General features: G+C 46.2%; 1 protein-coding gene across 3 annotated transcripts in view; it reads right to left on the reverse strand.

The window, feature by feature from the left end:
• The window catches only part of SORL1 (sortilin related receptor 1), a 173,187-nt gene that overhangs the window by 117,856 nt on the left and 40,640 nt on the right, over nt 1-14,691 (reverse strand). For all 3 annotated transcript variants that reach the window (XM_086678837.1, XM_086678836.1, XM_086678835.1), the window contains exons 6-7: nt 13,647-13,827; nt 1,107-1,208 (exon numbers count right to left, since the gene is read on the reverse strand). In XM_086678837.1, the coding sequence (XP_086534963.1) occupies nt 1,107-1,208; nt 13,647-13,827 (283 nt within the window). The remainder of the gene's footprint in view (nt 1-1,106; nt 1,209-13,646; nt 13,828-14,691) is intronic.

The raw sequence follows: 14,691 nt of genomic DNA on the forward strand, positions 1-14,691 counted from the left end.
TCTCCACCTAAGCTACCAGCTGCCACCACGCCCGCTGCTAGAGGCAAGGCCTTCAAATGCCACCTCCTGGAGCACCTGGGAATCTCAGTTGGTTGTGTCCGACTGGTTTTGGCTCAGGTCATGATCTCAAGGGATTGAGCCTGGTGTTGGGCTGTGCATGGAGCCTGCTTGAGATTCTCTCTCTCTGCCCCTCCCCCACTCAGGCACATGCACTCTCTCTCTCTCTTTCTCGAAATAAATAAACATTAAAAAAAAAAATGCCACCTTTGGAGCCTGGGTGGCTCAGTCGGTTGGGCACCCAACTTTGGCTCAGGTGTTGATCTCATGGTCCGTGAGTTCAAGCCCCACGGTTGAACATCCGACTTTGGCTCAGGTCATGATCTCACAGCTCATGAGTTCGAGCCCCGCATCAGGCTCTGTGCTGACAGCTCAGAGCCTGGAGCCTGCTTCAGATTCTGTCTCCCTCTCTTTCTGCCCCTCCCCCGCTCATGTTCTGTCTCTCTCTCTCTCTCTCAAAAATGAATAAACGTAAAAAAAAAAAAATTTTTTTTTAAATGCCACCTCCTGCCTGTGGTCACCTCTCTGATGACCCCAGCCGACGCTAATCGTCCCTACTGATCTCTACGTGCTAACGCACACATGCGGGAGTCAAGCGTTTGACTACATATGATTTCCTCCTCGGCTCGATTCTCCGCATGTCCCACCTGTGTGTTTCTAAAAGGGTGGGACCCAAATCTTATCCTGTTTTGGAACCCGGCCATCTGTAAGCAACACAGCAGGTGCCTCATCAATAACTGTGGTCACTAGCTCCCCAATCCTTTAGTACTGGCACACTGAGCCCACGGACTCCGGTCCCAAACCTCCCTGCCAATCCCTCTCCACATAAAGCAAATGAAGGCTCCCGTTGAGTTGTGCTTCAAACAGGGAAGACGGAGAAAACAGACCAAGATGGCCAAAACATAATGGTTCTAGAGACCCATCTAGCAAGTGAATGCAGGGGGATTCCATCCAACGCCTACCCAGAAGGACATTCCTCCAACACCCTTCCCCCGAACCCTACATGGGGACGATACACTTCCTTCCACCCCCAAGCGGACCCTACTCACATTAATAGGATGTCTTGTGACAAACTGGGCCGCTCGCATGGGCTTCCGGCCAAAGGAGACCCAGAGCTGGACAGAAGACGGCTGCGGACTGCCCAGGAGATGCTGTCAAGGAAAAGGAGGGGGGAAATGTCAATTGTGCCACGTTTCGGCCTCTCAAAATAAGCGAAGAAGGAAAACGGAGAAGTCAGGCCCTTCTATTTCTACCAAAAGCACAAAACACAGTGTGACTGCAAATGCACATTTTTGCAACGTTTGTGTTCAGGCCACGGCTCAGGCTGCATGACCTTCATCCCAGACAACTGGTCTCCGACAGGTACTAGATACTCCCTAACACCAGATAAGGAGGAAGGGAAGATGGTCCCGTGGCTGAACCTAGGTTTGGGAGTGGGGGTGGAGGCTTAACCCCGACAGCTCCCCAGTGCAGCACAGGGTGAGGTCAGCCACACACCACGCATATAAAACCTATTCCCTGGGGCGCCTGGGTGGCTCAGTTGGTTAAGCATCCAACCTCAGCTCAGGTCATGATCTCATAGTTCATGGGTTCGAGCCCCGCGTCGGGCTCTGGGCTGACAGCTGAGAGCCTGGAGCCTGCTTCCGATTCTGTGTCTCCCTCTCGATCTGTCCCTCCCCCACTCGCACTCTGTCTCTCTCTTAAAAATAAATACACATTGGGGCACCCGGGGGGCTCAGTCAGTTAAGTGTCCGACTTCAGCTTAGGTCATGATCTGACAGTTCGTGGGTTTGAGCCCCGTGTCGGGCTCTGTGCTAACAGCTCAGAGCCTGGAACCTGCTTCAGATTCTGTGTCTCCCTCTCTCTCTGCCCCTCCCCTACTCAGGCTCTGTCTCTCCCTCTCTCTCTCTTAAACATTAAAAAAAAATTTTTTTTAACTTATTCCCTGTTCTTTCCCTATTTTCAGGTTACAGATTCTAAGGTCAGAGGATTCATTTAGATTACCCTATTTATACCCCTATAAATATATATGAATACACAGATGTCAGTGAAACACACCCTTTTATACTTTATATGTTATTACTTCCCATTGTGGTTGTACCTTAAAAAAGAGCCACTTTTCAGGCTACCTGGGCGGCTCAGTTGGTTAAGTGTCTGACTCTTAATCTCGGCTCAGGTCGCGATCTCACGGTTCATGAGTTCAAGCCCCACATGGGGCTCTGCACTGATGGCGTAGAACCTGCTTAAGATTCTGTCTCTCCTTCTCTCTGCCTCTCACCTGCTTGTGCTCTCTCACTCTCTCTCTCAAAAAAAATGAACTTTAAAAAAAAAAAAGAAAGAAAAAAGAAAGTAACTTTTTCTCAGTGACACCTGGCTTTAACTTGCACAGAGTTGAGGAAATTTTCACTGCTCCTATTTTTCAATCTTTTAACACTTCTCACTGATGAACGTTTTTGCCGGGATGTGTTTTCTTGGGTAGAGCACCGGGCATTTCCACAGGACATTGGCCACAACGCACTGTGTTTTAGAGACCCCAAAGTGCAGCTGTGGAATCTTGAAAATGTGCATGAAATCACTATCAGGAATTCACTCAGTTTCTCCAGGTCTCAGCTTATTCATCTATGAAAATGAGAAGCTGCTCAGCATCAGGACTTCTCTGTCGACGGGATTAAATGGTCCAGGAACCTTGTAAACCCATACGCGAATAGTTTGTGTAGACGGTGTCATTTATTCTACCAGGGAGATACACACTTTTTACCAGGTTCTCCAATGAGTCAATGATTCAAAAAAGGAGAACCACTGTAGAGGCTCAAGGTGGTTTTTTTTCCCAGCTCTCAAAGCATGGGACTGAGCACTGACAGCAAATGTCACACGTCTATCCGGACAGAAATGGAGACGCACCCTCCGTGCGGACGTAATCACGCAGATGACGATTGAGCTCAGCGGAACGGTGGGATTCCCCAGCCAGAAGGGGTTAATTTGGTTTCGTTTACCTTTGGCTATGTTGCTACTGTTTATTACAGACTTTAAACTCCTACAGAGTAAGAAGCATACCAACTGCTCTTAACTGTAACAACTGAATCCCCTGTGCCAATATACGCCCAATAAACACTGCTGGAAAAGCAAGCCGCTGGACACGAAGTTATTCTTGATTCATCGGAGCCATATATATACTCATATGTTCAAACCACACCGAACAAATGGTTGAAAATAGTTTGTTTTACAGAAGCCAGGTACGGAGGCGCAAAACACCGCCTTTCCAAAATGGCACACTGGAAACCATGTTAATGGCTTGTACTCCGTATGGGGCCACAGGAAACGACAGGATCGTTAAAAGCGCAGAACATATTACCTGAACGAGGAAACAGTTCCCAGCAAAACCATTAGGCATAAATTCCAAAAGCCCTCCTTGAGTCAATAAAATTTTATACCTATTTATAAAGGTCAGAGGATTCATTTAAGTTACCCTATATAAATCCCTATTAATATACATGAATACACAGATGTCCGTGAAACACACACTTTTATTTTATGCTTTATGTTTTACTACTTCCTACTGTGGTTATACCTTAGAAAGGAGCCACTTTTCTCAGTGACACCAGGGCCCATCATCAGGTAAGCATTCTTTTTTTTTTTTTTTTTTTTAATGTTTATTTAATTTTGAGAGAGAGGGAGACAGACAGCGAGTGGGAGAGGGGCAGAGAGAGAGGTAGACACAGAATCTGAAACAGGCTCCAGGCTCTGAGCCGTCAGCACAGAGGTCAACGCGGGGCTCAAACCCATGAACTGTGAGATCATACCTGAGCTGAAGTCGGATGCTTAACCAACTGAGCCACCCAGGTGCCCCCAGTAAGCATTCTTAATGCGCACTGTTGGTCAGCAGAATTGAGAATTCATACCAAGCCCAGTCTTACTCCATAAATGCAGTACGTCACAGAATACAAAGGTCACAAGAAACCTCAAAACACATCTGTCCCACTTCCTTCTGGGACCATAATGATTCCTAAGCCTGGACGTTCCGGCTTGCTCCTCAGGTCCTCTTAAGGAGTTACCGTAATACTTTCCTGCCACCAAGAAACACATTAACAATGAAACTGTGGCACACTATGGATTATCAGATAGATGATCTAATACTTTCCTTAATGAACCATGGGTTTCCGTGGTTGTTGAGTTTCTCTTTACCACAATTGTAGAAGTAAAACGTGCTCCTGAGAAAGAAATCTCCAACAGTACAGCCGGCTATAAGGTAAAAGGCAGACGCTCTCCCTCCCCTCACTCTCTCCTCCTACTCTGCTCCCCAGGGTACCCAGGGGTAACGGGCTCTCATGGGTGCTTACAGAAGTATTCTGTGCCATCATGCCTGAAAGCATATTTATATAGTGACAGACCCGGCTACATTTACCCAACACCCATGATTCCTTTCTCCTTCGCACCAGGACCTTGACTGTCACCCCAAATAAACCACTAGGGTTCTCTGCCTTTTATGTAATCTCATGTGGCCATGTGACTGTGTGCTAATCGAAGGGTATAAACAGAAATGTGGTATTGGGTTTCTCGGAAGGCTGCTTAAAGGGATGGAATCAGCTGGAAGGGGTCCTATTTTGGCCTTTCTACCTGTCCTCACTCTTCCTAACTCCCACAAAGACTTAAAGGCTACTACAGACGTCTCAGACCCAGAGGGAACCTTGAGAATGGAAATCATTAGGCAGGTTGGTGGAAAAGGAAGAGAGAGGGCTGGGTCCCCCATGACAGCAGGGCACCGACATACCAGCCCTAGACTGCCAACCTCGAGGCAGCACTGATGCGAGAAAAAGAAGCCTCTGTCTTCATTAAGCCACTTTCATTTCTTGTCTGTTACCAGTATCCAAACACAATGCAAACTGGATACGTGCAATTTTATTTTCTATATACAGAGGAGATTGTGATAGAAATACTGTTATGCAATTCAACTTTTTTTCGTTAACAGAGGCTCTTAGACATCTTCCATTTAACAGCTCACGGGCACTGGCGTTATCTCCAGAAGTACTTTTCGGTGACTATGCTTGTACGTATTCCCTTTTTCAGAACTACATAAGAATATATGTAGGATGCCATTCTTAAAGCTCCTAGGTCAAAATTTTCATTTTTGACAGAAGAAATAGCCTTCCTGAAAAGCCCACAGTTAATGCATCTCCCAACACAAACACTTTCACCAGCATCCGGGGTTACTTAAATGTTTCAATTTAATGCCAATATTATAGGGTCTGAGAATTTATGATAAGATTTTTTTTCACTTAGTGTTTTCATTCTGACAAGGAAAAATAAATGTGTATCTGAATAATCTGAATTTCAGAGGGCGCACTTGCATTCATGTTTGAGATTAGGTCAAGAGCAAAAAAAGGAGCGGTGCCTCGGCAGCTCAGTCGGTTAAGCGTCCGACGTTGGCTCAGGTCATGATCTCGTGGTTCGTGGGTTCGAGCCCCGCGTCGGGCTCTGTGCTGACAGCTCAGAGCCTGGAGCCTGCTTTGGAGTCTGTATCTCCCTCTCTTTCTGCTCCTCCCCCACTCATTCTCTCTCTTTCTCTCTCTTTCTCTCTCTCTCAAAAATGAATAAACATTAAAAAAAAAAAAGCAAAAAAAGGAAATGAGACATCAAGGAGAAAAGAGCAAGGAAAGATCCAAATAAATGATGCATTCTTGCTGAGTAAAGGCCAAAGGATGTCACAGTGAGCTATTCAATTCAAAGTTTCACAGAGAAAAGTGGCCAGAGAATGAGGGACCCCAAGGCACATGGTGAACACCAATTCAGAAGCTCTCGGGCTACAGCATTTACGACCACCTTCTCCTTCGGAGCAGTAACAAAGTTTCAGGGAAACATCATCGTCCACGTTAATGTTGTTTATCCTGAAATATTTACAGATAAGAGTTTATATATATTTTATACATATATTTAAGATTTGCTTTAAAATATTCCAAGACACCCATGAAAAGAGATTAGCAAATGTAATAAAGCAAACATCGCAAAAATATAAATAATACTAAGGCCGAATGACGGCACCTGCGGAGGAGATCCTATCGGTATAAACTGTTCTTTCGTGCACATTCGAACACGCCCACGATTACAAAAAGTTTCACGAAGCTGATATTCATCAGAAGCACGTCCGGCATGTCAGAGGAAGAACTCTCAAACTCCGCTCATGTCCGAAAGGCAGCAGGAACGCTGACAGAAAACTCTCCACGTCAACTTTCTCAGAGTTCTAAAAATTAAATAAAGGCTCACCAAAACACAAGGGGCACTTACTCAAGAAGCGTGACTGAAGCACAGCGATAGAGATGACTTCGTGGCCTCAGTCCCGTCCCCTTCTCGCTCTGTGGTAGCCGTGGAAACCTAACTGTGAAAACCAGCAGCCTAGCGGTCCCCGGAGAGCACAGACGCACAGAGTACTCCCATGGCTTGCTTCAAAACTGCATCCCCAGGCCTTCTGTTCATATCACCTGACTCCGCTCACTGCACAAACACACCTACAGCCAGGTCATTTACGGAAAACAGTGACAACTGGCAAAGGTTTAACATCACAGCTGCTGGAGAAGCATGACCACTCGGAGCTACCAAAAGGCTAACTAAAAAGCGTGGAAGGAAAAACGGGGGAAGCAGATGCCTGTAAGAGGCTCTGATAAGGTGTGAAATATCCCGGGGCATCTACGAGTTCACACACACGCATCTGCGAGCTGTGAGTATGATGAGGGTTGAAGCGAAAAGGGCCTGATCTCTCGAGGCTGGCTAGTAACCTTGGGCTCTACAGGAACAGGAACCGAAGGCTAAGGCAGAGTTGTAGATGGCACTGAAAGCAGGCCCCCAACCCACGCTCAGAGGCCCTTGGCAAAAGCTACCAGAAAGTTCAAAGAATTTAAGAAAATCTCTAGCCGCGCCTGAGTGGCTCAGCTGGTTATGTGTCCGACTCTTGATTTCGGCTCAGGTAACGATTTCACAGTTGGTGAGTCCGAGCCCTGCGTCGGGCTCTGCACTGACAGTACTGAGCCTGCTTGGAATTCTCTCTCTCTCTCTCTCTCTCTGCCCCTCCCCTGCTCGTTATCTCTCTTTCAAAAATAAATAAACATTAAAAAAATTTCTATTCAATCATTAGCAGATCACTAAGCCTAATTATCAAACATTTCATAGACCTCCACAACGAAAAATACAAACACCACAAAATGAATGCAGGGAGCTCACAAACAAAACAAAGATAGGCAAGAATAACAATAGCAAAAGGCAACAACAAAAAAATCCTGCCTTGAGGGGCTGCCACATTATATCATCTAAAATGTCTTACTTTCAACCAAAAAAATGACAAGACAAGCAAATAGTAAAGTATGACCCCCCAACACACACACACGCTCGCGCGCGCGCGCACACACACACACACAAAACAGTCAGTGAAAACCGTTCCTGAGGAAGGCCAGATACTGGATTTAGAGACAAAAATTTAAATCCTTATTATAAATAAGTTCAAAAAAATGAAAGGGGGGACGCGTGGGTGGCTCAGTTCAGCATCCGACACAGGTTTCGGCACAGGTTCATGAGCTCAAGTCCTGCATTGGGCTCCATGCTGACAATGTGAAGCCTGCTTGGGATTCTCTCTCACCCTCTCTCTCTGCCCCTCCCCTGCTTGCTCTGCCTTTCTCTCAAAAATACATAAACTTAAAATAATTTTTTTTCACTGCTAGGAATTTACCCAAGGGATACAGGAGTGCCGACGCATAGGGGCACTTGTACCCCAATGTTTATAGCAGCACTCTCAACAATAGCCAAATGATGGAAAGAGCCTAAATGTCCATCAACCGGCAAATGGATAAAGAAGATGTGGTTAACATATACCATGGAATACTACTTGGCAATAAGAATGAAATCGTGCCATTTGCAACAAGGTGGATGGAACTGAAGGGTATTATGCTAAGTGAAATAAGTCATTCAGAGAAAAACAGATACCATATGTCTTCACTCATATGTGGATCTTGAGAAACTTAACGGAGGGCCATGGGGGAGGGGAAGGGGAAAAAAATAGTTTCAAACAGAGAGGGAGGGAGGCAAACCATAAGAGATTCTTGGATACTGAGAACAAACTGAGGGTTGATGTGGGGTAGGGGAGAGGGGAAAGTGGGTGATGGGCATGGAGGAGGGCACTGTTGGGATGCACACGGGGCACTGTATGGAAACCAATTTGATAATAAATTATATTAAAATTTCTTTTAAAAATTAAAGGGAACCATGTCACAAAACTTAAAGGAAAGTATGAGAACACTATCTCACCAAAGAAAGAATATCCATAAAGATATAGAAATTATATAAATGGAAATTCTTGAGTGGAAAAGTACAATAACTCACAAGAAAAAAAAAATCCCCAGAGGGGTTCAACAAGAGATTTGAACTGGCAATGAACCTAAAAACACATGAATTCTGATCATCCTCAATAAACCCAGATGAAATCTGACAATATTATACTAGGAAAGAAAACAGTTGCCAAAGATCACATAGGATAAGATTCTCTTTACACAAAATGTCCAGAACAGGTGGGGCGCCCAGTGGCTCAGTCGATTATGCACCCGACTCTTGGTTTCATGAATTCGAGCTTCAGGCTTTCCAGGGAACCTGGTCGGAGTTCTCCACCCTCCCCCACTCGCGCTGTCTCTCTCAAATAAATAAAAATAAAACTTAAAAAAAAAGTTCAGAACAGGCAATTCTGTAAGGCAGGAAATAGATATGTGGCTGCCAGAGGCTGGGAGGCAAGGAGAATAGAATGGGGGTAAGAGGGTGATGAAACTGTTCTGGAATCAGGTAACAATAAGCATTACCCAGCCTTGTGAATATACTGACAACCTGTACATTTTAAAAGGGGGAATTTTATGGCATAGAATTATATCTCAATAAAGGTGTTATAAAAATTAATTTTAAACTTCTTGGTATTATAGTTTTATTTACAATCTGTAAATGTGTTTGGGTTTTACTGCCGCGCTTAAGTTAGAAGCATTAAGTGCTTATACCTAGCGTTATGTTTACGCGCACTGAAGTAATGTTACGATTAAATTAATTTGTCGATAGCTTGGTTTTGGACAGTTATCCTAAAATTCACGCTGCAACTATGGTCAGCTAACTTCTCATAGAGAAGCCCACAATCCTGAGACAATTCCTAAGTTTTCTCATTATCTCTATCATCCTTAGAGACTTTAAATTAGCATAATGAGCATTAGAAACTGGTTTCGAATACTGAAATTAGTGGTTGGTTGGTCAGAATAGCGAAAGTACAAATGAGCTGTCTTGGGAGATCAGCAGCATGCAAGATATTTGAATTGGCGATAATATCCTAAAGATATATACGTTGGCATGAACAGGACATAACAATTTAAGGAGGCCCGTAACCTAAACTTTTAGGGGTAATGCCTATGACTTATCAAGCTAGAGGATTCCAGTTGCCTGATGCCAACTCAAAGGGTAACAGAATCTTGCCTCCACAACAAGGGTCGGTTTTCTGTAAAGATCCATAGAGAAATATTTTAGACTTTGTATGCCATCCTGCCTCCATGCAACTATTCAGTTCTGCCACTGTAACATGAAAGCAGTGACAGACAACATGGGGGCAAATGAAATAGCTGTTTCAATAAAACTTTATTGACAAAAACAAGGGAAGGGCCATAGTTTGCCAATCCCTGCTCTAGAACATTGTGTCTGCATCACCTGTAAGAACAGAGGAAATACCATCAAGCCCATACAGAGTGGGTCTTTGCTTACTGATACACATATGTGCCAGAAAGGTCTGAACCTGGCTTGGACCATGGTAAACTGGTGGTGAACCTACAGAGGAGCAGCTAGCTGTCACCCACCTCCGACATTCTGGCAACTGTTGATATCTACCAGCAAGAACCTAACAGCTACAGATTGCCAAGTTAACAAACCGAAGTTGGTTTGCAGAAGTATCTCGATGCTGCTTTAACGGCCTATCATTGTGAGGTGGACTATGAAGACAAGTAAGTGAACTTTGCGCCAAAAAACAAGGAATAAAAATTAAACTTAGGTTAAAAAAGATATGAAAGGAGGGGCACCTGGGTGGCTCAGTCGGTTAAGCGTCCCGACTCTTGGTTTCAGCTCAGCTCACGATCTCACGGTTTCCTGAGCTGGAACCCCATATCGGGCTCTGCGCTGACAGCACAGAGCCTGCTTGGGATTTTCTCTCTCTCCCTCTCTCTCTGCCCCTCCCCTGCTCACACTGTCTCTGTCTCTCTCAAAAATAAATGAAAAAATAAAATAAATACGTAAACTATAAAAATACATACATCAAAGGGCATCAGACCAAAAGCACATATGACGTAAGATCCAGGCCAACAGGGCACCAGGGGATGCTGAAGAGTCAGATACCAGCTTCAGTCCAGAATCCAGATGGCTGTCCCCACGTGTTCTAAAAAGCTAACTGGCAGAGAATTGTAACCATTCATGGTACTGGAGAAAAGCAAGAGAGTTAATCATCCAAGACCAATTTTCTGTGGTTTTCCAATTAGCTCCGTGATTTGATTTGAATCAGTTTAATATTAAGGTCACTCAGAATTCCCCACACCCAGGCAGCCCGAGTGCTAAGTACACCCCAGATAAGAAGTTATACTTGCAGGGGCGCCTGGGTGGCGCAGTCGGTTAAGCGTCCGACTTCAGCCAGGTCACGATCTCGCGGTCCGTGAGTTCGAGCCCCGCGTCGGGCTCTGGGCTGATGGCTCAGGGCCTGGAGCCTGTTTCCGATTCTGTGTCTCCCTCTCTCTCTGCCCCTCCCCCGTTCATGCTCTGTCTCTCTCTGTCCCAAAAATAAATAAACGTTGAAAATAAATAAATAAATAAATAAAAAGAAGTTATACTTGCAGACCTCAACACTCCCACTGATAGGGTTATCCAACCAAGTCCAATGTTGTTTATCCGCATGGCTCAACAGTCTAATGTAGTAAGAAGGAAGGAATTCAAAGGAAGAAAATACTCATTTTATCATCCACTGCCAGTTGTGTTTCTTCCCTCATCAACCCATCCAATCTACAATGTTCCTTGGACAACACAATGGACTATTATCGAAAGCATCTGCAGACAGAAGGCCTCAGGGAAGAGCTTCTCGAATGTTGGAGATTCTTCGGCAGCCTAGGAATGCTCAGAAAATAATGCATTTGGGTCCTGCCATCTGCATTTGGAATACGTGCCCCTGCGTGACGGTGCCGTGCGTGCTCCTAAGACCGCCATTTGAGAAACGCTTCCATGGGGTGGCCGACCTCATCCGCCTCTGACCTAGAGCCTCGAGCTAACACCACTGACCTTGGAACCTGGTGGCTCACCATCAAGCCATGCAGAGAGCTGAGAGTTGACAATGAAAATACCGATCATTTAACACCCCCTACCCCACCAAAAATAATCGACTGGCCTATGCTTTCTAAACTAGACAGGCGAAGATGGCATTCATTCAACTATTGTACGCTTGCTCTGGATCAAGCACCGAGCAGCATGCTGGGTACTACATCAGTGATGAACAAAACAGACACGGCCTCTCATCTGACCACTGGCCAGGACTAACAATAAACTTGCTGCCAGCAGTCTGCAAAGCAGCTATGTCGAGAGAGAACAGACATAGTCGTTAGGTCCGCGTGGAGGGCACAGAAAGTTCCAGCTGGGATATAACTTCAGCTCTTGGGTGTGAGATCCAGAAATAATAGGGGTGAGAGGGACGTAAAATAGCGCTCCACCTCAGCCCCAACTCGGTCAATAGAAGGACACTAAAATCATATAAATAAATTCAGGCCCAAGGAACTCACACAGGAAAGATCCAGGAGCCCTGAAAGACTGGGAACAATCCGGGACCTCAGGAGGGCCAAGAACATGTCACAAGGAATCAGTTCTCAGGCCTGGTTTCTCACCCTGAGCTCCCCTCACCACACCTCTGCCCAGGACAATCCAAGGGTGCCTGCCTAGTGGCCACCGTGCGTGTGTGAGAGAAAGTGACAGGCAAGGCAGGAAAGGAAGGACCAACAAGTGACCCAATGCAAACAGCTTGACAGAAGAAAAACTGCCATAATTTTAGTGGTTTCGCAGGGGCGCCTGGGTGGCTCAGTCAGTTAAGCATCCGACTTTGGCTCAGGTCATGATCTCACACTCTGTGAGTTCGAGCCCCACGTCGGGCTCTGGGCTGACAGCTCAGAGCCTGGAGCCTGCCTTGGATTCTGTGTCTCCCTCTCTCTCTGTCCCTCCCGTGCTTGCACTGTCTCTGTCTCTCAAAAAAAAAATGAGTAAGTGTTTAAAAACATAAAAAGAAAACCATTTTGCAAAGTAGGCAATGGGGACTCTTTCTTGCCTCTAGCCCCCCACATCTTCTCAACGCAACCTTTACTCTCTGCTTTCCTTGAGGGGGAAGTCCTCTCTCCACCCCGAAGTCCTCCCAAGGTGGGGTGGCCTGCTTCTGCCAGGCCAGCTACCAATCATACAAGTAAGTGAGAACCTGAAGGAAAATATTACACCTGATCTTAGTCCCTAAGGTCAAGTGTGATGGAAAGGAAAGTGCCTGCCAGCGGCCATGGTCAGAGCCTGAGGTCAAGAAGGGAATGGCCGCCATTGAGAAAATAAGCTTATAGCACTCCAGAAAGAGCAGCCCAACCTGCTCTGGGTCAGGGCAGGTTCTTCCTTTACACAAGGGCAGTACAGTTGCAACCTACAATTTGACACAGCGGCAAAGCAAGCCCTGTTAAATAATCAACTCTGCGTTTAAATGAGCAAGCCCTCCATTCCAGCATCTGGCTCCATCCAACACATCAAATCAAGGGGACGATTTTCCCAAAGGCTGAGAAGTTAAGCTACTTACTGACAGCTGGAAGCTTAATCACTGCTTTTCTTCGAGCATTAACTCCCACTAGCCAGTGACTACACATTCTATTAGCCATGGAAATTAACATGTGTCCAGAATTCCCAAAGACATCACCCTAATGTGAAAGGAATCAGGCAGCGAGATGAAAGAAAATCACCACTGAGCCCCACCTCTCCTTTCTGTGTTCTTTTAATTGGGATGTCAAAGAAACGTGTGTTTAGGTTTGTGTTTTTTTTTTAATTTTCTAACTGTTCATTTTTGGGAGAGAGAGAGAAAGAGAGAGACAGAACGTGAGTGTGGGAGGGGCAGAGAGTGGGAGACACAGAATCCGAAGCAGGCTCCAGGCTCTGAGCTGTCAGCACAGAGCCCGACGCGGAGCTTGAAGTCATGAACCGCGAGATCATGACCTGAGCCTAAGTCAGATGCTTAACCGACTGAGCCACCCAGGAGCCTCATCAAAGAAGCACGTGTTTCACAAGGAGGCTTTGCTACCAGGAGACAAATTCCAAGGTCCCACAGACACCCTGAGTGGTTGTCTAAGCGTCTCCACCTCCTCCAACCTCCCGGGACCGTCCAAGCCCCACGGGAAGGTTCATCTACGTCCAGTGCCCCTCAGTCAAGCTCCCGTGGGCGCCCCAATCCAGTCCCTGCTTGCGTAAACTCACCTGCTGGATCACAGCATGCCAAACCTCAGAAAGGAAACTCAAAGGGACTTTATTCCTTAGTGCCTTCAACTTACCACCACCTTGGTAGCAAACATGTACTTGTCCCGGAGCTGAAAGTCTCTCACTTCCTCCAGGATCACTTCCTGGTTCTCCCGGGACTGGAAGAAGTCTGTACTTCGGAACACCGTGGAGTAGCCAGAGGGCTCGTGCCGCTCGACGTAGATGGTGTTCGGCTTGTCATAGGGATCAACACCCCTAGAGGAAAAAGAGCAGTTGCTACCATCCCCATTGGAGAAATGGAGGTTCTTCTGTGCAGACAGCCAACGGGAGTTGGAGGGCATGAAAGTGGGGTCTACCCAGGATACTCTTTTGTCAAGTTTTTCACTGCTCTCTTTAAGGCGCCCTGGGTTTGGTTCCAGGCAAGCCTTGGCCATGCTTGAGAAGAATGAAAACAAGAAAAAGTAAAAGGCGGGCTATTTCGGAATCAATAAGCAATGGACTGCTTGAGGCTGTCAGGGGGTTTCTGGCCCCAAGTTATGAACCCCAGAGAATGAAAGACTGTGTGTCCCCAGGACGGTACGTGCTCAGAAGAACAGCTCTAGAAGAAACCACATGAGGAACCAGTGAGTCTAGCCTTGCTAACGGACCCTGCCCTTTCTGTTTCTGTCCATCCTGTGCTGTTGTCACCTGTCCATGCAATCGGGAATCATCCAACCAGTGCAAAGTCACGTTCCGTGAGCGTCCTTCACAAACTCTTTCCCACACGTACTGATCTCGCCGAGGTCCTTCAGAAACACAGAGCTCATTGCTCCCCCACTCCCCGTGCTCTGTCAACAGAGCACCCCTCTGCAGGGATGCTCCCTGCATGCACTCTGATCTGCACTTCGAAATCCTATTCATCTTCTGAGGTCAAGTTCAAGGCACCTCTTCCAAGAAGCCCTCCCCGCCAAAGCTCTCCACCCTTCTCCCAACCCAGGCAATGTATCTGCGCAGTGTTCAATTTCAAGCCTTTCATACGTATTTTATCTGAGTTTCAAACAAAGGTACAAAGCTGCTTTGGGTGGGTGGATTTTGGAATCACTCTCGTGACTTGACACAGTGGTGCTTCTTACTCACAGT

The sequence above is a fragment of the Puma concolor genome, chromosome D1, assembly GCF_028749965.1.
Source record: "Puma concolor isolate L17-30 chromosome D1, mPumCon1.1.hap2, whole genome shotgun sequence".
Lineage (NCBI taxonomy): Eukaryota > Metazoa > Chordata > Mammalia > Carnivora > Felidae > Puma > Puma concolor.